A 27,779-nucleotide genomic window follows, 5' to 3' on the forward strand; every position below is an offset into this window, starting at 1 on the left:
CAGGATACACAATTGTATAAATGTGTATAATGCTTGGAGAAACAACATTAAATGGACAATAGCCAATAAATAAGTAGGCCAAATGTCTCCTTAATATATCCGTCTCTTGCGCAACCCATCCACGACTACGCTCACGATTATTTAGAGCCATGTAATATATGCATTTGCATCGAACTTGTAATCCATATGGTAAAGAGAATGTCCCTTTGCCTGTAATATCGGCAGTTCGCCCGCATTGATTCAAGCAAGCCCGACTGCTGTTGAGACATCACGGTGTTGCGCCAAAACGGCCCCAGTGTTTGCTTGCCTGGAATCAACACTGAGATTAAGCATGCTGATGCGTGATGTAAGAAATACTTTTTATTTTGTTACGTGGAGAAACGATATGCGAAGGTGACCATTGTCTGCTTATTTATTTTGTCATTTATATTCTCCACGGGGGGCGTCCATAAATGACGTCACGCACCTGGGGGGGAGGAGGGGGGGGGTCAGACATTTGTGACGATGTGTGACGAGGGGGGGGAGGATGGGGTTTGAGAAATGTGACGTCACATCAAAATACGCGACTTTAAATAAATATAGACAACACGTTCTACTTAATTAAATAGACTTTTTAAATAAATGTTTTCTCCTACATTAAATACGCACTACAATGACACTAGTTTAAAGCGATTTGAAGCATGTTTTATTTTTTTGGCAGAGCTTTGTGACGTCATATTTGAGGGGGGGGGGTCTGACTTTTTGTGACGTCGTGTGACGAAAGGGGGGGGGGGAATCGTCCAAAATCGCGTGACGTCATTCATGGACGGCCCCACAATGACGCAAAATGGTCGCTGCGGACAATGATATAATCAACACATACCGTGCGAGCGCGACAGATGCCCCATATAACTGCATAGATCGCTGGAGTAATTGTGGTTAGCGAGCACCTATTAAAGCTGTCATGCCACACGAAGGCTGGTGTAGCCAGGGACATGCCTCCCCACCGCCCCATCTGCCTTCATCATCACATTGCCGATGTAACCAACGGAGCCGTCGGTACTCCATTTAGCCTGGGAGTTGCAGTATAGGCAAACACAATTGGACATTTTTGATTTAAAGCTTTCGTAACTGCAGTAATTCATATGCTTAGCTCTTTCGGTAAAGTCACTTTGAAGGGAAACAATAAAATAATAAAATATATAAAACAATGCAAATTCTCACGACGTTTCGACCATAACGCAAACGGTCATCATCAGGTGTGATGTTGGTTTTTCACACCTGATGATGACCGTTTGCATTATGGTCGAAACGTCGTGAGAATTTTTATTGTTTTACACATATATTTTATTATTTTATTGTTCCCCTTCAACGTGACTTTACCGAAAGAGCTAAGAATATAACAATTGGACATATTCACACACACACACAAAAACAAAGACAACTTTCCCTCTCTTAGCCGTGCAGACTGCCGGGACAAGCGTCGCTCAACAGGCACCTGCTCGGAGGAGGCGGTACACCTGGCACTGCTTTGGGCCGCCTTTGTATTCCAGTGGCGAGGTGTGAATGGAACGGGTCCCTGGTGCAAGGAATTGTAGTTGGAGACCCCTGTCTGCCTTCCCTCCTCTTCCTTCTCCCCTGGGCACGCTACAACCCTTGGGGCCCCGTTGCATTCGCACCACCTGCAGCACACTGGGACAGGTACGCCAATGCCCTCTGTGACATTTGATGTGCAAGGCCAGGAATTGAAGCTGGGTTCCCGTGGTGTTTGTGGCACTGTGTGATAACCGTATAGCCTTAACATACTTTTTCTTGTTTTTGTTTTTTGTTTGTTGCGGTTGCACTCGATTCAAGAGCCGAATGGCTCACAGGGCTATACCAAATAAATGGAACTTAAAAATGGAACTAAACACTGTTGGGGTAAGTGCCGTTAGCGAGCACCTACGAAGGCCGGCCTGGCGCACAAGGTGGTTGGTTGGCCGACACCACGCCCGGCCGCCTTTGTCTCCTCAGTGGTGATGTTTGCTCACTGCGCCAGGTACTCATTTGAGGCTGAGCCGACCTAGGGGAGGCCCATGACCGTTTCAGATCAGTCACTGCTGTTGGCCATAGCACAGCGCGCAAACCTCTGCACTGCCACTCCCGCAAGAGTCTTTCGTCGCTACACACAGCTTGCACATGCAAAACCATTCTCATATACACTTCAATAATGTTGGGGCAAGTGCTGTCAGCGAGCACCTATTAAGGGCCAGCACTGCACGTGAAGGGGTGGCGTGGCGGGGACCACAAATATATCGCTCAGTGAACGGCCCCGTGTGCCCCAGGGCTCTGTTAAGAATAGAGAACACCAATGTGGGGGGTTAAATGGCCCAGCATCTCAAAATGCCTCATACATTCCATCTCATCTCAGTTATGTTAATGCCCCGCTGCAGTTTACGTTTTTCGCCGACGCAGCGCCCGCCTGCAAGCCGGCATTAGTCAGTCGGGAGGGCGCGATGTTGCTATTGGTTACTCCACTTAAGGTGACTTGCGGGCGAATTTTAAAATTTGAGCCGTGACACCTGGACCCGTTAGCCCACTCCTTTGTTTTTTTGCTCTCTCGCTCTCTCTCTCTTCCGAATAACGCCATGGGATCTTTAACGTCCACTGCGGTGCAAGCAGCGCGCATCTTATTTCCCACGCAGCCGGGCGATTTTAATACACCGGGGGGCAGCCCCCCAGGGGAGGGGGGCAGTGGGGGGCGGGGGGGGGTTAACCGTAAACTTCTGCATCAGGCGGCAAACGCGCGACTAATCGCTCGCTCGGCCACGTTCGAGAGGCATTTAAATAGCTTTGGCTCATTTGGGAGCTGTTTTACGTGGTCGCGTGGCGCTCACCTGGGGGTAGTGTGTTGGGGGGGGGGGGTGCCCCTTAATTGGATCGGGCTGCAGCGACATTGGCCGACGAGAGATAAATGGGCTGAGTCGCGCGCTCACTCTCGGCCAACACTCGCAGGAGACCCGCGGGAGGGATTCGGTAATACGCTTTAGCACCCAGAGCCACACGATAATTCCCAGCACGGCCGCATGCAATCTCGCCCCTGCAAAGAGTGGAAGAGCGGGGGGGGGGGGGGGGGCAAATGTAAATGACTTATTACTGCCTTCTGCTCGGCTATATGAGGAACTGTCGCTTCGCATTTCGGGGGAGTTAGACGCGAGTGATGTACTCTGATGCAAAACGCTGAACCGAGTGCACTCAGACGTTGATGTGGGATGCGATCGACTGTGACTTTAATGCCGTTTCTGTGGGAATTAATTGGTCGGGCGAGCTATTAGCTGCCCTCCGCTGAAGGTGATGGCGCATTGAGCATCTTCCCTCAAATTAAAACAAAAGGAAATGATTGGCACTCGCTGGGAAATTCGCTGTTGTTGTTGTTGCTGCTTTGTTGATTGATCAGAAACCTGTAGTGTTGTGATGTATGTCACATCTAAAATAAATCACACGTCATGTTTGCTTCTCGAGTAATGATGGAGAAGAGGCAGTAGTCACCGACCAGGTTTTAAAGATTTTTTCGTTTTTTGCAAAACATTAACGATACTATTCTTTGGGTCTTTCGGTAAAGCCACGTAGATAGAAATAATAACAAAAATCAAAATCACGACGTTTCGATCGCAACACAAGCAATCGTCTTCAGGTGAAAAAAAGAGGGAAATCTACTGAGTCAGGCTGTTTATAAAGGTTTAGAGATGTGCGGGGCAGCTAATGTTAGCGAGTAGGAGAGAGCGAGTAGGAGAGAGAAATTTGCTTGTAAATGTAAGCTCGGCTAGGGCCCGCAAATTTGAAAAGTGACAGCAGCAGATGTGAGTGAGTGTAAAGGCGACCGGTACTTACTACCTTGGTGTCGCGGCATCTCTTCAGAAAAGTGAGCGACTCAGTCACATAAGCCTTCTTGTCTCGAAGTTTGTTAACCGCCTATACAGGGAGGGTTTCCACACAACTATGAGATCTTTCAAACAAACTTCAAGACTAGAAGGCTCAATTGATCGAGTCGCTAAGTGTCCACCTGCAGTTGCTGCTGCTGCCCAACAGTCAGTGCTATGTCACTACACATGTACACGCACATCCCTTATGTCTATCCACTGCTAGATAGGGCCTTGCCACCCCGCGTGAGTCATGGTGGTAATTTGACCGTACTTTACCACACGAGTCAATGGCGGGGTTGGTGAAAAAGAGCTTCATAGCTCATCGGATTCCTCCAGTCTAAATACAGATTCTGATATAAGTGGGGGAATAGAAATATAGTACAGGGACTCCTCCTCTTAAGAACATTCGACTTACGAACTTTCAGAGATACGAACAAACCTGACCGTATGTCCAGTTGCCTCTTCGGATCGAGAGTCGTAAGTTCAACCGCCGCGCAATACATGTCAGTGGTGACATCTACATCTGCAGAAGATTCTACAACTTTTGAAGCCATTCCCCGTGTTTACTGTAAATGTCGTAGAAGATGTTTGCAATCGACATGATTAAAGTTGGACTTATGAAACAAATTGACTCACGAACAGTCCTCTGGAACTTAACTCGTTCGTAAGTAGAGGAGTGCCTGTACAGCAATAGTTTTTGCCTGGTCAAGTCACTTTGCTTTCCAGGAATTACATTTTTACTCTTTGATTCTTTCGGTAAAGTCACGTAGGTATAAAATAAAACGAAACAAATCACGACGTTTCGGGCGCGACACAAGTGTCCGTCATCAGGTGGGAAAGCGATGGTCTGCTGCTGAGGCAGACTGTTTTAAAAAGGTTTGAAATGGATGTAGCCCTTTTAAAACAGTCTGCCTCAGCAGCAGACCATGCTTTCCCACCTGATGACGAACACTTGAGTTGTGCCCGAAACGTCGTGATTTATTTTATACCTACGCGACTTTACCGAAAGAACCAAAGAGTATGGATTCCTGCAGTCACGAAAGCTTCAAATCAAGATTGAATGACATCTTATTTCCTATATATTTAGATTGCTTACGCACACATTTTCTTTTACGTTGGCTTTTACGACCAATATGATGATTCATAATTCGTCTCTTTTGGTCGGCGAGTTGTAACGTCAATGTTTTTGTTATTATAACCATCCACCACCTGACAGGGCTAATCAAATCTAGTTGTCAACGCGAGCACATATGCTAATTGATTTGGTCTAAGCAAATCGGAACTTTGAAAATCAAAAGCACATTTTTGAACACCAGTCACGTTCATTTTTTTTCAATACATTTATTGTGAATTACATTTATTGTTACGTAAAGTTGAGGTCAGAGGTGGATCTAGAAACTTCCTGAAAGAAGGTTGTGGTGGGGGGGGGGGGTCGCGAAATGTTAAGCTTTATAAATGTTTATTTGACATCAAGTTACAAAAAACAAATTCAATGTATAATCTCTGGTGACGATCAATGCATGAGCTTGGGGTTTCAAAGGGTGGGCAGCGTCGGGAGAGGGGGGGGGGGTCGCATCGCCCCATGCCCCCCACCAAACACACCCCGACAGCCCAGATCAGCGACTCTCCTCTCGCTTTGTTACATTCTAAATGTGTTTAAACGCACGCTCTTCTGTACTCTAATTGTCTGGATGTCGTCGAGGTCGACCCTTGCAAGAGAAGCAATGTTGCACGTGGATGAACGGGCCCCCTTGTATGTTTCATCTTCTGTTTAAAGAGGTCACGACTGCAACGCCGAACTTCTTGTACGTACGTAGGTTGAACTCCTTTCGCATCGTACGTAGCTGACCGTGTTAAATCGGAGGTGCGGAGGAAGGACAACACACTACACACACAAAAAGCAGTTCTAAAGAAACGTGTTTTCAATCTAGATTTTAAAAATGCATACAGTGAGGGAAAAAACTATTTGATCCCCTGCTGATTTTGTACGTTTGCCCACTGCCAATAAAATGATCAGTCTATAATTTTAATGGTAGATTTATTTGAACAGTGAGAGACAGAATAACAACAACAAAATCCAGAAAAACGCATGTCAAAAATGTTATAAATTGATTTGCATTTTAATGAGGGAAATAAGTATTTGACCCCTCTGCAAAACATGACTTAGTACTTGGTGGCAAAACCCTTGTTGGCAATCACAGAGGTCAGACGTTTCTTGTAGTTGGTCACCAGGTTTGCACACATCTCAGGAGGGATTTTGTCCCACTCCTCTTTGCAGATCTTCTCCAACTCATTAAGGTTTTGAGGCTGACGTTTGGCAACTCGAACCTTCAGCTTCCTCCACAGATTTTATATGGTATTGAGGTCTGGAGACTGGCTAGGCCACTCTAGGACCTTAATGTGCTTCTTCTTGAGCGACTCCTTTGTTGCCTTGGCCGTGTGTTTTGGGTCATTGTCATGCTGGAATACCCATTCACGACCCATTTTCAATACCCTGGTTGAGGGAAGGTTCTCACGCAAGAATTGACGGTACATGGCCCCGTCCATCGTCCCTTTGATGCGGTCAAGTTGCCCTATCCCCTTAGCAGAAAAACACCCCCAAAGCATAATGTTTCCACCTCCATGTTTGACGATGGGGATGGTGTTCTTGGGGTCATAGGCAGCATTCCTCATCCAAACACGGCGAGTTGAGTTGATGCCAAAGAGCTCCATTTTGGTCTCATCTAACCACAACACTTTCACCCAGTTGTCCTCTGAATCATTCAGATGTTCATTGGCAAACTTCAGCCGGGCATGTATATGTGCTTTCTTGAGCAGGGGGACCTTGCGGGCGCTGCAGGATTTCAGTCCTTCACGGCATAGTGTGTTACCAATTGTTTTCTTGGTGACTATGGTCCCAGCTGCCTTGAGATCATTGACAAGATCCTCCCGTGTAGTTCTGGGCTGATTCCTCACCGTTCTCATGATCATTGCAACTCCACGAGGTGAGATCTTGCATGGAGCCCCAGGCCGAGGGAGATTGACAGTTCTTTTGTGTTTCTTCCATTTGCGAATAATCGCACCAACTGTTGTCACCTTAATAAAGTATTAAAGCTTTCGTGACTGCATAAAATTACTCATTGGTTTTTTACTTTACCGAAAAAAACCAATGAGTAATTTTATGCAGTCACGAAAGCTTTAATACTTTATTAACACACTTCTACGGGGAAGTTACCGTTGCAATTCTGTCCTAAATGTGTACCCCAAGCCTGTTCCCACCCCCCCCCCCCCCGCTTCTGTGTATGTGAAGATGTGCTGTTTTGAGCTGCCGCTGTCTCTCTGGCCCCTCCCCCCCCAACCTTATTTCCTATTTAAGCTTCTGTTCATCTCTCCGGGCCCCCTCTCTCTCTCTCTCCTTGCCTCCCTGTCCGTCTTTCCTCCCTCCTTACCTCTTGGTGGACTTGTATATGTATTTGTACTGACCGTGTACCTCGTATTTTTTCATTCTGTCTATGCTGGTATGTGCAATCCAAAGGTTGAACACGAAATTTAACACTCTTCTGAAATTCGTGGGCCGCCAGGAAGTGTCTAACTGTGTTGTTGGCCTGACTGGTTGTGCTTCACATGTTTTTTAGGTTTGTTAAATTCTCGTCTCTCATCTTTTTTGTTGTATTCACCTCCATGATTTGTTCTTGACACCTGATGAAGATCGCTTGTGTTGTGATCGAAACATCGTGATTGTTTTGTTTTAATATAATTTTATTGTATTTCTACAGACGTGACTTTACCGAAAAAAAACAATGAGTGTTGTCACCTTCTCACCAAGCTGCTTGGCAATGGTTTTGTAGCCCATTCCAGCCTTGTGTAGGTCTACAAACTTGTCCCTGTTGGAGAGCTCTTTGGTCTTGGCCATGGTGGAGAGTTTGGAATCTGATTGATTAATTGCTTCTGTGGACAGGTGTCTTTTATACAGGTGTAGTGGTTGATTTCACTCGGACAACTTTTGTCTTTCTTCCAACACCACTTTATTTACAGTTCTCCACATGTCCTCAATGCTCCACACTTCCCTTGTTGCCACAGCTCGCTCGCCGTGCCTCACTCGACTCGCTCGCCGCCTTTGTCTCTCCAATCTCCGCTTCTCCGTCAGCTCCGATGTCTCTGTGCTTCCCCCACTGCTGGCTGCTTCGTCCCTGCTCCCCGCTCTCCGCTATCACTGTGCTCTCTCCACTGCTAACTGCTTCGTCTCTGCTCTCCGCTATCACTGTGCTCTCTCCACTGCTAACTGCTTCGTCTCTGCTCTCCGCCATCACTGTGCTCTCTCCACTGCTAACTGCTTCGTCTCTGCTCTCCGCTATCACTGTGCTCTCTCCACTGCTAACTGCTTCGTCTCTGCTCTCCGCCATCACTGTGCTCTCTCCACTGCTAACTGCTTCGTCTCTGCTCTCCGCTATCACTGTGCTCTCTCCACTGCTAACTGCTTCGTCTCTGCTCTCCGCTATCACTGTGCTCTCTCCACTGCTAACTGCTTCGTCTCTGCTCTCCGCCATCACTGTGCTCTCTCCACTGCTAACTGCTTCGTCTCTGCTCTCCGCTATCACTGTGCTCTCTCCACTGCTAACTGCTTCGTCTCTGCTCTTCGCTCTCCGCTATCACTGTGCTCTCTCCACTGCTGGCTGCTTCATCTCCGCTCTCCGCTATCACTGTGCTCTCTCCACTGCTAACTGCTTCGTCTCTGCTCTCCGCTATCACTGTGCTCTCTCCACTGCTAACTGCTTCGTCTCCGCTCTCCGCTATCACTGTGCTCTCTCCACTGCTAACTGCTTCGTCTCTGCTCTTCGCTCTTCGCTATCACTGTGCTCTCTCCACTGCTAACTGCTTCGTCTCTGTTCTCCGCTATCACTGTGCTCTCTCTACTGCTAACTGCTTTGTCTCTGCTCTCCACTCTTCGCTATCACTATGCTCTCTCCACTGCTAACTGCTTCGTCTCTGCTCTCCGCTCTTCGCTATCACTGTGCTATCTCCACTGCTGGCTACTTATATATTCAGCTGCTCCACGTCTTGCCTCGTCCAGCCCCCGACTCCAACTCCCCGTTTCTCCTCGCGTCTCCCCAATTTATCCCCGCTCTCATTACACCCCAATTAATTAACCCGCGTCCCAACGACGCTCCGCGTGCCCGTGCGCCTGTTACCTCGCCAGACTTCAAGACGCCACTTCAGCCCTGACAACAACACCAGCCAATCACAGCTGTCCTTGGCTCCCCCGGCTTAATTGGCCCAATCGTTACCTCATCGTCCCAATATGACCCCCTACTGTCCTGCTCCCGCGCAATCTCACCAATTACCCCCATGCGCCTATTTATTCCACTATACAGGTAACAAGCTGAGATTAGGAGCACTCCCTTTAACAGTGTGCTCCTAATCTCAGCTCGTTAGCTGTATAGTGTTCGATTTCACTCGGACAACTTCTGTCTTTCTCCGAACACCGCTTTATTTACAACTCTCAGCATGTTCTCAATATTCCACAGTATCCTGGTCGCCACGGCTCGCTCGCCGTGCTTCACTCTACTCGCTCGCCACCTTTGTCTCTCCACTCCCCACGATTACTTCGCTTACTCCGCCGCTAACTTCTTCGTCTCCGCTCTCCGCTATCACCGTCACTATGCTCACTCCACTGCTACTGCTTCATCCCTGTTCACCGCTATCACCGTCACTGTGCTCACTCCACTGCTGGCTGTTCTCGTCTTCAGCTCCGCTATCGCAACGCTCTCTCCACCGCTAACTACTTCGTCTTTGTTCAGCTTCGCTATCGCTACGCTCTCTCCAAGTTCCGTCTCCTACTCCGTCTCCCTTCCACTTTGTCTTCCAAACTCTGTCTCTCAAACTCTGTCTCTCAAACTCTATCTTCCAAACTCTGTCTCTCAAACTCTGTCTCTCAAACTCTGTCTTCCAAACTCTGTCTCTCAAACTCTGTCTCTCAAACTCTGTCTCTCAAACTCTGTCTTCCAAACTCTGTCTCTCAAACTCTGTCTCTCAAACTCTGTCTTCCAAACTCTATTTCTCAAACTCTCCACACTTCAATTCCCCCTGTTGACTCCAAGCTCTCCAAACTCCAACTCCCCCAAGCTCTCCAACTTCAACCCATCTCCAAGCTCTCTGCTCTTCAACCTCTCTCCAAGCTCTCCACCATTAAAAAAACCCCTCTGTTGACTCCGACTCCCGCTCTTATACCCGCTCTCATTACACCCCCAATTAATTAACCCGCGTCCCAACGGCACTCCGCGTGACCGTCACCTGTTTCTCCTCCAGACCTTTAGACGCCTCTCCAGCCCCGGCAACATCACCAACCAATCACAGCCGTCCACGGCTCTCACAGCTTAATTGCCCCAACATAACCTGCACTGTATTCGCCTTCGCTACATGCTGACCCAAGATAACCCGTACTGTCTGTGTGATCATGTAATCACGCTGTTTCCACAACGCACCTTCGTACTCCACTACACCTGTATAAAAGACACCTGGGAGCCAGAAATCTTTCTGATTGAGAGGGGATCAAATACTTATTTCCCTCATTAAAATGCAAATCAATTTATAACATTTTTGACATGCGTTTTTCTGGATTTTTGTTGTTATTCTGTCTCTCACTGTTCAAATAACCCTACAATTAAAATTATAGACTGATCATTTCTTTGTCAGTGGGCAAACGTACAAAATCAGCAGGGGGATCAAATACGTTTTCCCCTCACTGTAGCTCCGGTGGCTTCATCATATCGGAAGGAAGAGCGTTCCAGACGGCCACAGAAGCGCCCCTGGAAGCAAACAATGCAATGACTGTCTTTGTTCGATGGTTCGCCAAAAGCCGCGGCAAGGATGACCGGAGTTTGCGTGATGGTTTTAGATTGAATAAACCTCAGAGACGCTCAGGCCAGTTTCAGGTACCAGCTGCCAATAATGTGCATCGTAGGCTGGAAATGAGTCTGTGTTTGCTGGGATGGTAGCCGAGTGCACGAACCATTCTGACACAGCACCTTGCGCAATCTTTATCCCTCGGCTAAAACGAATGCAATCGCTATTAGAAACGTCTTGTCTCTCGTAGGGACGTGTGAATAATTTAAAAGTTGGCCTTGTATTAATTCTTAACGTTTATAGAATGTCAGCACATGTGTACATACAGCACCATGTAGGTTTATAATCACAAGTCTTCGTTTTAGATGTGGGCAATTCTGCAGCAACGGCATTGCAAGAACAATGATGCTGGCATAACAGACACGGATATGTAGCGGGGATTCTCGTGCCTATCACATCAACCTTCTGCATAAATAACATTTAGACGCTAACAAAAAAAAATTCAAAAATGAAGTTTGCGTTACATTTTACGATTATCGGGTTCTCTGTCTAAAATCCGCTTCTGTGTCAACGACCATGCATCATCAACTCACATCTATTCCAGCTTCACCCTATCTTATTTTCAAAAGGGAGCATCCATTTATTTGTCCCGCTCCTTGGAAAAGGGTGGAATTCTCGCACACTCGTCGGCGGCGGTCATAGCAGACGAGCCGACTGAACGCGGTTTCCAGAATGTTCGTGAATACGCGAGGTCAGTCCTTTGAGCCCGGCCTGTGTGTGCGCGCACACGCACGAGGCTGGGTGGAGAGGCGTCTTCATTAGCATGCGAAGCAGTGTGCGAGACGCGTGAGTGGAAAGGGAATGAACCTGCCTGTAGAGAGGGCGTTTTAACATCGCCAACCCTTGCACATTAAACAGTGACAGATCCAGCCCCAGACAAGGTACGCACTATAATTTCTGCTTATAAATAGGGCAGGGCTGTGCGATACGGTTGACTAAAATGAATGAGTTAATATGCAGAGGTTGGTAATATTATGGTAGAATTGGTACAACAAACATCGGGAGAAGACGACGCACGATAAATAGCGGCTGCGATGTCTCTTTGGGTGCCGTTTGTATTGATTTGTAAACAATTTGATGTTTAATAGAAATGCTTATGCAACCTTGAATTGTCACGAAAATCTTCATCAACATTGTCATCATATTGCGCCATTAACAACGCGGGTCTCTGCGGCTCATATTTTAAGAGGTAATTCCACTTCAGCAATGAAGGAGGGTAATGATATATACGTATATAAATATATATAAACTCATAATAATTCCCTTCTACGTGACTTTACCGAAAGAACAATAAATAATACAAATATAAAACAATATAAAACAAATGTTTTATACATGTTTTATATAAAACATTGTTTTATATTTTTATTATTTTATTGTTTCCCTTCTACGTGACTTTACCGAAAGAACCAATAATAGAGTTGAGACTGATTTGTGTTTGAATGGGCGTCCACCATGCGTATGGAACAGGGGTAGTAGGCATTGTGGGCAATAGAGGGCAGTGCAGCAAGATCCATTGTTGGTCTGTAGTGTGCAGTGAAATCCATTGTTGTTCCAGCATACTGAAGTATGGCCAAATAACCGTCACCGCAGGCTTCTCATCCAGTCGTGGATTGATCGTATGCAGGAACGGGCAAACACATGTACAATAAAAAAACATATTCCTATTCTTACACAAGTTAACTGAAGTTCAACGTATATGCACACACGTCTGCAAATATACGCGTCGTGAGCTTCCAAATGATTCAGAATGCAAAGGAATATTTTTTTCTCTCCTATTATTCTCGGTGGCAGGACTGCTAGTCCAAGTGCCGTCGTCTACGATGTTGCCCAGGTGTCTCTTGAAGGGATGTTCGGAGGCAGCTCGCTGTGTGATATTTTTATTCCACGTTTTGCACTGCTTGCATCGTGGTGGATTCATCGGCTCATGACGTCAATAGCACAACCCGCATGAAATGGGGAGGGAGGGGGGGAGATAAATTATAAATAACAGCGTTTTCTTTCACCATGATGATTTAACCAAAAGCAAACAGGGAAGGCTGCAGTAGGGAGCTTATTTTTGTCATAATTTCGGACGGTTGGGTCTGCAACCAAATCACCCATTAGATGCGGACGACCTCGTCAGCTATCGGAAGCTAAGCAGGGATGAGCCTGGATAGTGCCTGGATGGGATACTACCAAACAAAGACAACGATTTTCCGTATAGCCTTTAACAGATTGTTGGGGCAAGTGCTGTTAGCGAGTAGCACCTATCAAGGCCGACACGGCACACGAGGGGGTGGGTGGCCAACACCACGCCCGGCCGCCTTTGTCTCCCCAGCGGCGATGTTTACACATGGCACCAGGTACTCATTTGAGGCTGTATCGACCTAGGGGAGGCCCATGACCGGTTCAGATAATCGTCACTGGTGTTGGCAGTGAGCGGTAATTGAACCCGGGTCGCCAGGTCCGTAGCGCAGCGCGATAACCCCTACACTACCGCTACTACCATTCACACACACACAGGTTGTTAAAAGGGTGGGGGGCGTGCGCGGTGGGCAGTATACCTTCCACGTATTTATACGTTCCCCATCTTCGTCAGCTCCGCATTGACCAGCATGGTGGAGTAACCTTTCCCCCACTTATAAATGCACTGGCCCTGGCCATGGTTGTTAATGCATCATTTAAAGTGGTGACATCCATTTAAACATTGGGGGCCGCAAGAGATGGGGACGGCTTGGGGAAGCCTTCATCCAGCAACGTCGACCATGGCTGATGATGATGATTGTTAATGTTAGTCTACTTGCAATGTTAGTCGATGGGAAATGTTCGTCTATGTACAATGTTAGTGTACGTGCAATGTTAGTGTAAGTGCAATGTTAGTCGACGGGCAATGCTAGTCTATGTGCAATGTTAGTCTACATGCAATGTTAGTCTATGTGCAATGCTAGACTACATGCAATGTTAGTCTAAGTGCATTGTTAGTCTACATGCAATGTTAGTCTATGTGCGATGTTAGTCTATGTCCAATGTTAGTCTATGTGCAATGCTAGACTACGTGCAATGTTAGTCTGTGCAATGTTAGGCTACATTCAATGTTAGTCTATGTACAATGTTAGTGTACGTGCAATGTTAGTGTAAGTGCAATGTTAGTCGACGGGCAATGTTAGTCTATGGGCAATGTTAGTCTATGTGCAATGTTAGTCTACGTGCAATGTTAGTCTATGTGCAATGTTAGTCTATGTGCAATGTTAGTCTATGGGCAATGTTAGTCTATGGGCAATGCTAGTCTAAGTGCAATGTTAGTCTATGTTCAATGTTAGTCTATGTACAATGTTAGTCTACGTGCAATGTTAGTCTATGTGCAATGTTAGTCTACGTGCAATGTTAGTCTACTGGCAATGTTAGTCTATGGGCAATGTTAGTCTATGTGCAATGTTAGTCTATGGGCAATGGTAGTCTATGGGAAATGTTAGTCTACGTGCAATGTTAGTATAGTGGATTCAACTGAGTAGCAGGCGTACTTCTTGGATGCAACACATATTTATGAACACCAACACATAACACAAAGAGGTTACTGCCCCTTTACCAGATAACCTATGGTGGTGGACCACCAGGCTAACTACGCTAGTTACTGGGAGCAGCTACAACGAACAGGACCCTAGCTGGGGTCCTCGTTCGCGTGTTGGTGACTTCTTCTTGGACGTAGAACGTAGATCGTAGATCTTCAGATGACCACAGCAACGCTGAACCCCGGTCCCTGTGAGGACCCCGGTTTATATGCTGCTGGGTCGTGTCTGGGCCCGCCCTTGGCCACGACCACCTTCTAGAAACCTCTTGTCGTTTCTCGACCCCTTCCCGTAGGATCTCACCCCGACACGTGACCACCCCCAAGCCCCCACCTGGGGTCCTTGTGTAGATCTTACTGGTCACGTGCTTTCCAGGGTCTTTTGAGAGTGCCATGGCCTAGGGCAACCTCATCCCATGGCTGACAGTCTCACACTCCCTCCTGTAGGAGTTAGCACTGCACGCCACGCGTGGTGCCACTGCGCTATTCCAGCGCTCACCGAGCCCCCTCTAGGGGTGGTACTGCACCCACCTATGGAGTGTCCGCGATGACAATGCATCGCACACCGTGCCTCACTGGAGCCGGCATTACTCGGTGACATTCACGATGTCGCTACATACGTGATGTCCATGATGTGAGTACATCGCACACCGTGCCCCTCTAGGGCCGGCACCACACAGTGAAATCCGTGATGTCACTACATCACCCCCCCCCCCTTCCTCCGTAGCACTCAGCCGTCCCAGCTGTCAACTCCCCATTAAAACGAACTAAGTGACTAAGGTGATTAAAGTGAGTAAAAAGTGATTAAACGCTATGTGTGCCTCAACAAGTAACAATAACAATTACCAATGAAATACCCAAACCCACCTATACAATATTTACACTACCTACAAATGTACATGAACAACCGGGTAAAGGTTGTGAGTACAGAACAACACGAGAGAAAAAAACAGTGCAGTGAACCGCGAACGCTCGGAATCCTCTTCATCGCCAACACCTCCCAGCCTCACCGTGTAACAACACCCGCAAGCACAACAACGGTTAGGTTCAGCCAATAACCTATACGCCTTACCGAGTGCGACAACCAACTGAGGGAGTGTGTGTGCATGGGGATCATGAAACCCGAAGAGTTTTAGAACGAGTTCTTGTGGCCGGGCTTCCAGGAGAGGTGGACTCGCTCTCCATGGAAGTTCCGGGGGGAACATGCAATTGTCCCGTCGAGCCCGGCTCCTCACGACGAGCAGTAGGCCGGGTCGACGGGTTCTCCTCTCCCAAATCCAGTGGAGACGGCGCAGGTGGCGGTGCTGGGGATGCCAGGCACGCGGCACCTGGGGACGGGATCACACGACTCCGCTGAAGACCAGCGGGCACACACCCCGACTCGCCGGAGACATCTGATACTCGGTGCCTGCGGTGTGGAGATTGAACAAGCGTGCGCAGCGCAAATAAAGGTTTGAGGTGCGAGGAATGCACAAACCAACTCGGCCGCCCTAAGCGGATCTGGACACACTGTGGTCGAACGACCCGAATCACATTAACCGGCCCTCTCCAAGGTTTGAACAATTTGGGCGATGTACCCACCGGTACCTGTGGACAGTGCAACCAGGCTCAGTCCCCAGGTGCCATGTGTAGAAACACGGGAACCCCTCAGCCGCTCATTGGCCAATTGGCACAAATGGGAATTTACCCTAGAGGCTTCCCGTGCTTCAGAAAGCTTTTGAAGGGTGAAACGCAGAGAGTCAGAAATTTTGGATTTAGCTTTGTTGGGCGCGGCCTGCAACTGAATATCAATCAGGGGATCGTGTTCTCTCCCGTACATTAAAAAAATGGTGAGTAGGCGGTGGATGCGTGAGGGGCCATCCTATACGCAGATAGGACTCTGGGAATCTGTAAGTCCCAGTCGAGTTGGGACTCGCTGACCTGGTGGCTCAACATGAACGTCAGAGTCCTGTATAGGCGCTCAACCATGCCATCCATCTGCGTGTGGTACGGTGATGTGTGTACTTTCTTTGTTCCCAACAAATCGCACACCTCCCGCAACATCTTTGAAGATACATTTTTTCCCTGATCAGTCAGAAGACATTCGGGAGCACCCTTGTCCATTACATAGCCATTGAGGAATGCTTCAGTGATCGTCGCCGCTGACCGGTTGGGAAGTGGCCAGGCCGCAGGCCATCGTGAAAAATACTCGACTCCCAGTACTTGTTCCCACGAGGGGTAGTGGGAAATGGACCAAGGATGTCTAGCGCAACTAATTCGTTCACGCGGGCAACCTGAATCGATTGTAATGGTGGACAACAGGGTTTCGCCGGCCGCTTCTGCCGCGCGCACTGCACACACCCTTTCAACAAATTAGCGACATCCTCAGCCATGCCAGGCCAGAAGAAGTCCAACTTAAGTGTGGCCAGCGTCTTATGCACACGCAGGTGTAACAAGCGCTCGTGTACCACGCAAATGACCTTGCCCCGCAGGGCAGTGTGCACAATGATGTTGTATCGGCGCAACCCTCCGTCCCATTGCATGAGCAATCCACTTCTAAGAATGACAGAGGTGATACCCCGTCGATCCTCGCCCCCCTCAGGCTCTCTGACACGGCCGTCGCAATTTAAGCAGGGAAGCGTCCTCCACCTGGAGGCGCCCCCATTCTGCGTGGTCCAACCCAATGACAGCGTCACGCGCCGCCGGACCCTCGGCCAACTCAGATGTTACCATGTCGGCCGACACCGCGAGGGGAGGGGACGAGGGCTCAGCGACCGGCTTACAGTGCCCGGAGCCCAAAAAGTAGGCGCATCTGCCGCTCGTTGGCAATCCCGACAGGGCGTCGGCGTTCGTGTGACGGGAGCCCTTGCGATAGGCAACGTTAAAGGAGTAATCCTGGGGGACCTCCAACCGGCGTGAAAGTTGGCCAGATGGCTGGTCAACAAGCAGCGCGTACTGTAACGCTGTGTGGTCAGAGCGCGCTTCTAAGTGGTACTACACCCACCTACGGGGTGTCGGCGATGGCAATGCATCGCACGCCGTGCCTCGCGAGAGCCGGCATTACTAAGTGACATCCGCGATGTCACTAACTCGGTATACATGCAATGTTAGTCTACGTGCAATGTTAGTCTACTGGCAATTTTAGTCTATGGGCAATGTTAGTCTGCGGGCAATGTTAGTCTATGGGCAATGTTAGTCTATGTGCAATGTTAGTCTATGGGCAATGTTAGTCTACGTGCAATGTTAGTCTACGTGCAATGTTAGTCTACGTGCAATGTTAGTCTACTGGCAATGTTAGTCTATGTGCAATGTTAGTGTAAGTGCAATGTTAGTCTATGGGCAATGTTAGTCTATGTGCAATGTTAGTCTACGTGCAATGTTAGTCTATGTGCAATGTTAGTCTACATGCAATGTTAGTCTATGTGCAATGTTGGTCTATGTGCAGTCTTAGTCTATGTGCAATGTTAGTCTATGTTCAATGTTAGTCTATGTGCAATGTTAGTCTACTGGCAATGCTAGTCTATGTGCAATGTTAGTCTATGTGCAATGTTAGTCTATGGGCAATGTTAGTCTGTGGGCAATATTAGTCTATGGGCAATGTTAGTCTATGGGCAATGTTAGTCTATGTGCAATGTTAGTCTATGTTCAATGTTAGTCTATGTGCAATGTTAGTCTACTGGAAATGCTAGTCTATGTGCAATGTTAGTCTATGTGCAATGTTAGTCTATGGGCAATGTTAGTCTGTGGGCAATATTAGTCTATGGGCAATGTTAGTCTATGGGCAATGTTAGTCTAAGTGCAATGTTAGTCTATGTGCAATGTTAGTCTATGGGCAATGTTAGTCTGCGGGCAATGTTAGTCTATGGGCAATGTTAGTCTATGTGCAATGTTAGTCTATGGGCAATGTTAGTCTATGTGCAATGTTAGTCTATGGGCAATGTTAGTTTATGGGCAATGTTAGTCTATGTGCAATGTTAGTCTATGTGCAATGTTAGTCTATGGGCAATGTTAGTCTATGGGCAATGTTAGTCTATGGGCAATGGTAGTCTATGGGCAATGTTAGTCTATGGGCAATGTTAGTCTATGTGCAATGTTAGTCTATGGGCAATGGTAGTCTATGGGAAATGTTAGTCTATGTGCAATGTTAGCCTATGGGCAATGTTAGTCTATGTGCAATGCTAGTCTATGTGCAATGCTAGTCTATGTGCATTGTTAGTCTATGTGCAATGCTAGTCTATGTGCAAAGTTAGTCTATGTTCAATGTTAGTCTACTGGCAATGTTAGTCTATGTGCAATGTTAGTCTATGTGCAATGTTAGTCTATGTGCAATGTTAGTCTATGGGCAATGTTAGTCTATGTGCAATGTTAGTCTATGGGCAATGTTAGTCTATGTGCAATGTTCGTCTATGGGCAATATTAGTCTACTGGCAATGTTAATCTACGGACAATGTTGGTCTCTGGGCAATGTTAGTCTACGAGCGATGTTAGTCTATGGGCAAAGTTTAGATTGTCGTGAGTTCTTGAGCAAAAAAATAGTTAATTAATGAGACGCCAATTTCTAGATCTTACCGAACGTGGACGGCAGCAATAACATGTTCACCTCGCGGAGCAATTTTCGGCAATTGTGAACGGAGGATAATTTAAGATTTTAAATTATTCTAAAAGGCGAACAAGCATGGTGAACGATGCAAGGTGTATATTCACAGAAGGAGCTGGATATCAGCACACCGCTTGGGAACAAGACCCGCTGTGCTTATATTCATAATAGCATGATTGTTTCATTAATTGCCCCTTTTTTTACACCACCGGTGTAATGTAAGTATCTTGCTTATATCAGAACTGTACTTGTAAAAGGTGCGCTTTTATCCAGATTCAATTGTACCTAAGATGCCATGATAGCATACATACATTTTATACGGTGGAATCTTTTGTTGTTGCTTATCTCATGCATAATTAGAATCTTGAGCATAATCCTGAATTATTCAGTTCATATGCTAGAGGCATAATGCAGGCTGTAAAATAAGCAGAATTTAATCAAATTTCTCGTCAATAATTACGAAAGAAATTCAATACATATCATGGTCATCTAACAATCTCAAATGGGGAAATCCTCTGCATATATGTATTTCTGTACACTGGAGTATATCTAGTAGCCTACATATACTACGTTTTAAATTGTCATTTTTAAGCTTAGGGGAGAAAACGATTTGGAAAATAGACAAAAATTCGAACAATATAAATGAGAAATTTTCGGACAACCCAACTCCTATCTATGCAACTTGAGCGCTCTCCACTTTCTGACCGAGTAAACCAAAACGAACCCCCATCGAGACAGTCTTGAGATGCATTCATTGATTGGAGAGTTCCTCAATTATCCCCTTTTAATGTTCACTCCCGTAAATTGTACCGAGGGTCTGTCGTGGTGCCACACAGGGTACGGTTTCGGCTGATAAATAAACACGAGTCCGTCAAAGGCATCTGTCAAGACTCTTTCACGACGGAGGGCGGGCGCGGTGCGACCTGCAGCGTCTCCTAGCAACCGCTCTCAGGAGGAGGAGGAGGAGGGAGGAAGGATATGAGGAGGAGAAAAAAAAAGAGCGGCACACGCATTAGGATGTGCGCTGCGTGCAGGTGCCGTACGACATGCACTGCGAATCCACAGCCAACCCCCCCCCCCTGCCAACCCCCCCACCCAATCTCCAGATGTTGTTGGGCCGCGAGACATTGTGTAAGAGGTTACGATTCGCTTGCTTGCAAGGGCCTGCCTGCAGAATGCAAATGCGCCACATTGAGATCCCAATCGAGAATCGTTCTCTCCATCGAGCTGCCATTCATTGCAAATTTGTTGGAATAAACGGCAGCTGAGCAGCAGCAGTCGTGGTACGTGGAATCCTCCTCCCCCACCACCACGTGCTGTTCTCCAAAGAGAGGGCAGGTGTTTGGTCGGTGTGTGTGTGTTAGTGTGGGGAGCGGTGGTGTAGCGGTTAGCGCTACGCTGCGCTGCGAACCTGGTGACCCGATCTCGATTCGCGCTCACGGCCAACACCGGTGGAGATTATCTGAACCGGTCCTGGGCCAACTCTTGGGTCGACTCAGCCTCAAATGAGTACCTGGTGCGGTGTGTAAACGTCGCCGCTGGGGAGACAAAGGCGGCCGGGCGTGGTGCTGGCCACCCACCCCCCCTCGTGTGCCGTGTCGGCCTTCGTAGGTGATGCTCGCTAACAGCGCTTGCCCCTACAGTCTGTTACAGGCTACACGGGGGATCTTAGTCTTTGCAAGCAAGAGTCGCTGGTGCTGGTGGGCGGGTGGACGCCTCATATACGACAATGAATTAATCGGTCTGGCCACGTTGAAAGAGACGCACAGAAATCCCGTGCAAGCTGTAACGAGGAACGGGACCCAAATTTGTGACGTGCGCCACCGTGGCGCTCGGTGCAGCGCTGCCAGCCGGCAGGGAGGAGACATTCACCGGCAGTCGCGGCTGACACCGCGGGCGCAAAGGGTTCTTGGTTGGGGCGGACGCGTGCGCGGTGTCGGAAGGAGCTGCAGGGGAAGGAGGGAAAAGCGCGCGACCCTCTCATCACCATTCAGCTGCTTGTCTGCTTGGCATTTGCGGGGGGGGGGGGGGGGGGAGATGTGTGCGTTCAGTGGCTCGGAGCCAGAGGACGCACGCACGCATCCACGAGCGAGACAAAGATCCCCGAACAGAATTTTTTAAAATATTTTTTTTTATTTGGGGCAAGTGTCGTTAGCGAGCAAGCAGCTATGAGGGCCGGCACGCCACACGAAGTGTTGTGGGTGGTCATCATCGTAGTGGCGATGTATACACATCGCACCAGGTACTCGTGAGGCTAACGCGACCTAAGGGAGGCTCAGGACCGTTTCGGATAATCATTCACTGGTGTTGGCCCTGAGCGGAAATCAAACTCGGGTCACCCGGTTCGTAGCCCCGAGCGCTCACCGCTACGTACACGACCGCTCCCCAGCACACGCGCACACATACACAGCCCATGGGCTCCTTTCTCGCTTGTCATAGCAACGTCAGCGGTCCAATGGCAACCGCTAAAGTTATGGGATTTGAATTTTGAACGGATGGTCTTTGTGATGGTGGTGGGTGTAGCGTCATCAAACGGTTGCGTGGCATTCAATATCGTGTATATCATGTGTGCGTGTACGCACACAAATAGTTTGCATCGGAGCCACCGTAAACCAGACATTTCGATGCATAAACGTCATGGTTTAAATGTCACAATTTATTTTTTGCATCATTAAATGGAATGAAAACAACACAATGCGCTCACTATCTACATGCAATATTTAAATATAAATCGTCACCATATCTCACGTCGTTATTTTTACGTTGAATACATCCACACGCACTCATTGCAAGAAAAAAATATGAACACAATTCAAATCTCTCCTGCAGCATTTATTTCAAACGAAGCTTACGTTGATTCAAATACCGCCGATGTAACAATCATCGTTACAATCAGAAGAGGCATCTTAATTGTTGGCTTTTTGTATTTCTTTGCCTTTGCCGTGGTTTGTGTGAATGTGTGGAAGCACGGGCGCGCACATGCACACACACAAACACACGTGCGTGCGCGCGCGTGCGTGCGCGTGCACAGTTAAAAGGGGGGGGGGGGGGCTCTTGCTGCATTCGATTTCATCACCGCAGGCGCGCGCCATATCGCTGCACTGCGAGCGAGCGAGGGAGCTGGCTGGCTGCAGACACATCCTCGCGCTCCCATCATCCCGCAGACCTCGAGCAGGTAATTCACGCACACCGAGCTTTCACGCACACGGACGCGTATATAACAACAAGCAGCACAGTCCGCTTTTACCACCGGCCAGAGAATAACTGTCATAGCATATTTGCACAGTCCTGTATTGCAGCTCCAGAGAGAGAGAGAGAGATAAATAAATAAATAAATATTCTGTTGGATGGTGGTAGGTGTTTTTGTTTTTGTGTAGCATGATTTATTAGCTGGTGTGTGCGTGTGTTTTGAGCAGAACATTCTACGTGTGAAACGCTTCGTGGTGAGAAGCTGCGTATATTTTAAATCAGAAGCTGCCTATATTTGAAATCATGGGTACAAAACGTGATGTGGCATTTCATTCAGGATCTCGAGCGGTTACATTGGAATTATTATCGTGCACGGTTAATGTCCTCATCCGTGGTGTCATCAATTGATGTTGGCTCGCGTAATGTTTTGTTTGCTATTGCTACTGCCGTCCGAATGAGTCATTCGTCCCGTCAGGATGAGGGGTTTGCAATGTTAATCTGAAGCACCGTCTGGGTGAGCGGGCGCTCCCGTGTGCTCCCAGGCACGCAACACGCTCCTTGCATTTCAATGCATTACACTGCTGCAGTCTTGCCGCCAAATGCCTAGCGCCCATGCTTCGGAGCAATTTCATTTGGTCAGTCGTCCGGCGTTGTCTGAACCCAGAAAGCTAAGTGCTGATTTATAACGTTAAATTGACTCCAGCATCAACGGCGTTTGTAATTAAACAGTTTTCATGTGTACTCTAGCGAAATAATGCATTGCCGTTAATTTGACGGGACTGTTCGAATGCATAGAAAAAAAGACGCACTCAGTTCATTTTTCTGCAAAATGTTAATAGAATTGTGACATAAAAAAAAAATTGAAAGATAAAATGTAATTTTTTTTTAAAAAACCAGTGTATCAAAATAGATCATTTTAAAACAAATACCATACCAAAACCTGTTTTAAAGGCTGAAACGGCCTCGTTTTTTTTCTGTCACAAACACACAGCCGCTGTGAATTCCTTTGATGTTGCACAAATGAAAAAATCGCGACCACAAGGTGCGGCCGTGTGCGGTAGATGTGGCTGAAAATTGTCAATGGAGGGGTGACATCTTGGGGGTGTGTGCCATAGGGGCCCACGCTGTTGTTGCGATCGATACAAATCCCAACATCCATCAGAGCATCCAAGCTCCATCACATCCTACGTTCTGTTCAGCTCCGTCTGTTCCGATCAAACCGTTCACAGCACGAAGCAACAGGCTGTCCGTTAACCACACCCTCCCACCTCCCAATATATATCGGTATTTAAATTGTTTTCCTGTCCAGCTATAAAATTACCATTCACCGTGGTTATTTTGAGGTTTCGGTGCGTATAATGTACGTATTTTAATGCAGCTATTAGAAATGATCATTTAACCAGAAAAATACAATGCACCGCTTTTAATTTCAGAAATCGTAGATTGTATTATCGTGCGCTGTTCGTGCTCCGAATGCTATTATTTTGAATCGCGGGCGTTTCTGCTTTCGGTATGGATAAAAAGAAATATACATGGCGCAATATCTGCTCATGAGCACGTGCAGTTGCTTTGTAATTAACACATTCAATTAACACATATCTCTTAACCAATTTGTCAGACTGCGCTGTATTTTTCAACCGCGATCGTCGTAGATTTTGGGCAACATATGTCCCTGAAGACAGAATCGCGCGGTGTCTCTCCGACCCCAGCATGGAGCTGGAGCGGGTAAAGGGTTACACGGCGCAAACATGCACGTCCCCCGGCTCTCCATATTTATTTATTTACCGCTTTGCAGATAAAGACGAGGGCCGGACACAGCGGGCGCAAGCTCCTCTTGGAATCAAACCGACCGCGATGGGCGTGGCGACCTCACAGAAGCCCGCGCCGGAGTCGCCCGATGACAGCGGCATGGAGGGTGGTTGGCAAAACTGGGACATCCCTTGCCCTAGCCCGACGGGCATGTGGCCCAACGCGAGCGATCTGCCCTGGGGTGCTTTCAACGGAACGAACAGCACGTGCAACGGCACGGAGGGCTACTCCACGTCGCCCATCGTGGTGAGCATCATCACGGCGCTCTACGCCGTCGTGTGCGTCGTGGGCCTCATCGGGAACATCCTGGTCATGTACGTCATATTGCGGTAAGGAGCTGCACCGCATGCCACACTCGCGCGCGCTCGTTCCCCAGCGGTGCCCAGCCAACCCTCGTTGCATTAATATTGCATGTGTTTTTTTGTGCAAACTGCTGCTTGGTTGCGGGGAGATCAAACCATATCTCTGACTGAAATGTGAATTGCTTGCTGGGTTGTTGATATTTTTGCCGAGGCTGCAGCAGAAATTATTTTACCCGAAGTGTGAATTGTGCTTGAGATGTGATGCCAATTGTGCCCAGTTGCTTGGAACGCTGCTGCAAAAAAAAATGGAATGCGGCGGCATTATTTAACCAGCCTAATTTCAAAATCCATTGTGCCAGGGCTCTTTCTGCAATGTGACAGCATAGTCAGCTGGTCTATCAGCCGTTAAAATAATCCTCTACCTTTATCTGCTCTTGCATCCGTCTCTTAAAAGCATCTAAAATGACACACTTCAAATGGGTCCCACAATATTAACTCCAAGCATTCCACCACCATTATTCGTCAACTCTCAGGGTGGGATTAAACATAGAACGTGGAGACACGAACCTCATGGCAGGACCCCGGGGTCCCGAATAAACGGAAGTCAAAATCGTAATTAATTTATTTTTGGCGACTCCGTCCCACCGAGCACACAAACGCCGCGACCCACCTGGCGTGGATCATCCTGTTGTCGTGTCGTCCAAGTGCAGCGAAGACGAATGCGTAGAAGAGCTGAACAAGCGAATGCACTCCATGCTCGGGTATAGGCAGGATCACAAGTCTTATCCAAAGCTGCTCAAACTGCCTACACGACTTAAGTCCTGTATTTGTCATAACGGTATGCATAATACAGTGAAACTGCTCTCTTATCTTCATTGTTATTTGTGACTTACCAATGTCTGCAGCCAGGATCAATCGATGACAATCCTATTACCTGCAGATATTTAACAGATGAGATGCGTTGCACCGTTAATTCCTCCTGTTTGATAATACTTCTCTTGTCCGTATGCATCTGTGCAGATAGGTTTTTTTGCGGTTAAGCCATCGTCCCCACATACCGCTCGTATCAATGCGGATAAGAGGAGAGGCGACCCACTACTCTGTAGAGTAACATTGCAATAAACGCGTGTTACAATATGAACAGCGCATTGAAAACGCGCACTATTTTATGTACTGTTTACAAAGTGTGTTCACAAATCCACACTGAGAAACAATGATTGACAGAGGGGGGTAAATTATCTTTTGGATAGTGTATTTAAATAGAGGTACTGCAGGTAAGTAGTTTTCAGTTTTAAAGGCATAGTTTAACAAGACAACACTTGCCACCATCCTTCAACCCCATTGGTGAAAAAGAGCATAAGGTTCATATACCTGTACGTTTATCAATGAAGGCTGAAACACTTTTTTATCTACTGTGTGAGGTATACGCTCTCTGAAAACACAAGGATCGATTTTTTTATAGGGAGCAATGGAATTTAGTTCATCCACTGAACAATGAGTCTATCCATCAAGATTACATTCTTGACTGTGCGCACAAGCGGCATTTGCTATCAGAACCTGGCCCGAGCCTTCTCCAGATTGAATTATGTACCAAGCGTGACCATCAGTCACAAGGAGACAAACCAGCTGGGTGTTCCACGAATTTTTTTTGCTAACAGCATTTTCTCACAAGTCTTTGCAGAGACAGACTTATCATGCGTGGCACATACAGACATATACTGTCACCACATACTACATACATAAACGTGTCCCTTACTGATATTATATTTTCCTACACCACGTTAATGTTTTTTTTTTAAATAAAAACTGTTGTTGGAAATAAATCACGGGTGCGCACACGTGATTGCCCATTTTCAATACACTGCTGGTATGAGGGCTTCTCTGTACTAAGCTGGTTGTAGGGCTCATTTGACAAACTTCCCCATGGCTGGTCAGTGCAGGTTGGTGAGGCAGGGGAGTGGGGGGAGAGTGTGGATGTGGAAGCATGGATGTAAAGAACAATAGATTTGCGTTGTCCACCGTGTAGCCTCACGGGATTCTCCAGCACCTGTTAGGCTTAATGGAAGCATGGATATAAAGAACAATAGATGTTTGTTGCCCATCGTGTAGCCCCACGGGAGCCTCCAACACCTGTTTGGCTTGGTGGTCACCCATCCAAGCCCTATCCAAGCTCAGCTTTGCTTAGCTTGATCACATTACAGGTGAATTGTTTATAGGCTCATTGGGAAAATTATAACTGAAATATGGTATCAATATAAGTTTATTTGCAACATATATGAAGGTTTCAAACAGGCATTCGGATTAATGCGTACGCACCTCGCGTGCAGGTTTTGAGTAGATTAATTATTAACGTTGTAGCATCGTTAGAGATGAATTGGGAAGGTATTCATCCAGCAGTAGATTGACAAAGGGTCATGATGAATCAGCACATCACATTTTTATTTTGACAGTTTTAAATTAAGTGACATTTCATGGGGCCATGGGTAATGGTGGCCCCGAATGGTTTTGAATGCAGGATGGAGTGTGTGCACAACTTTGTGTGGACGTAATGTGCTTTGAAAGATTCATTGAGAATGTCACTGCTTTATTTAAATGGTAAGATTGCACACATTAACAATTCCGGGAACAGCAGGGTTTAAAACGTTCTCAAATTTACCTTACATCGTAATTTCTCTAAAAATGTTTTTTTTTATTTACTGTGCATTGTTTTTTACATTCTGCTTTCCCTGGAAAACTCAACAAGTATATGAATAAGAACAACACTTAACACAACAACAAGTATATGAATAAGAACAACACTTAACACAACACCGGCATTGGAGGTGGCTCAGGTGTCAAGAGATCCCGACCAGATCCTGGAGTTCAAATCTGGGTTTCAGCCCTCCACGATTAAACTGGATGTTTAAGTGTAGCGAGTTGAACGTCTCAAATTGGTAATCAATGGTTCAACAAAAATCCTAAAATTTAAATGTTGTTTTTTGTTTGTTTGTTGTTCATGAAATTGGCTTATTCCTGCTTTAAGAATTACCTCCGGTTGGATTGCCATGCAAAGGACATCTCTTCGCAGGGCATCTATATATATAAAAAACAAAGCTCTGCCCCGAGTGTGGAATTAGAGGCCTGTTGATGTCACCACCTGAAGTCGTCGTTCTGTGACGTCATCTCCCAGGGCTCTTCTTTGACACATGCGAGGCCAGCTGCAAGAGATCTGAATGGAAATTTCCCTCGTCTCGCGACATAATGGGGGGAGGGGGGGGGGGGAAGGGGGTGTTGGTGAATATGTAAAATAAAGCGGTCCAGATGGCAGGGTGGAGACGAAGATTTACGCTCGACATGTGTGGGGCAACCACCTGAAGAGAACAATGAGGTAGCAGCTGCAGGCAGGGAAACAAGTAGGATGGCTACCCAAGTTGTGTGGAGTTTGATAGTTCTTCCCACAAACCATCATCGTCAACCATGATCAATCCACTGCTGGATGATAATCTCCACCAGGCTGTCGCCACCTCACAATCACGTGATGTAATGATCCCTTCCCCCCCCACCGCCCCTCAATTGCATCGGTTTTTATCAAACCACTCTTAGCCTCTTCACAC

At 47.2% G+C, this 27,779-nt stretch overlaps 1 protein-coding gene across 1 annotated transcript in view; it reads left to right on the forward strand.

The window, feature by feature from the left end:
* Nucleotides 1-11,621: 11,621 nt before the first annotated feature.
* The window catches only part of LOC116942688 (delta-type opioid receptor), a 51,469-nt gene continuing 35,311 nt past the window's right edge, over nt 11,622-27,779 (forward strand). The window contains exons 1-3 of the mRNA XM_032954919.2: nt 11,622-11,644; nt 21,968-22,061; nt 23,871-24,213. Coding sequence (XP_032810810.2) covers nt 23,930-24,213 — 284 coding nt within the window. The 5' untranslated portion in view covers nt 11,622-11,644; nt 21,968-22,061; nt 23,871-23,929. The remainder of the gene's footprint in view (nt 11,645-21,967; nt 22,062-23,870; nt 24,214-27,779) is intronic.

The sequence above is a fragment of the Petromyzon marinus genome, chromosome 15 (genome assembly GCF_048934315.1).
Source record: "Petromyzon marinus isolate PM22_M1 ecotype Great Lakes invasive population chromosome 15, UKy_Petmar_22M1.pri1.0, whole genome shotgun sequence".
NCBI lineage: Eukaryota > Metazoa > Chordata > Hyperoartia > Petromyzontiformes > Petromyzontidae > Petromyzon > Petromyzon marinus.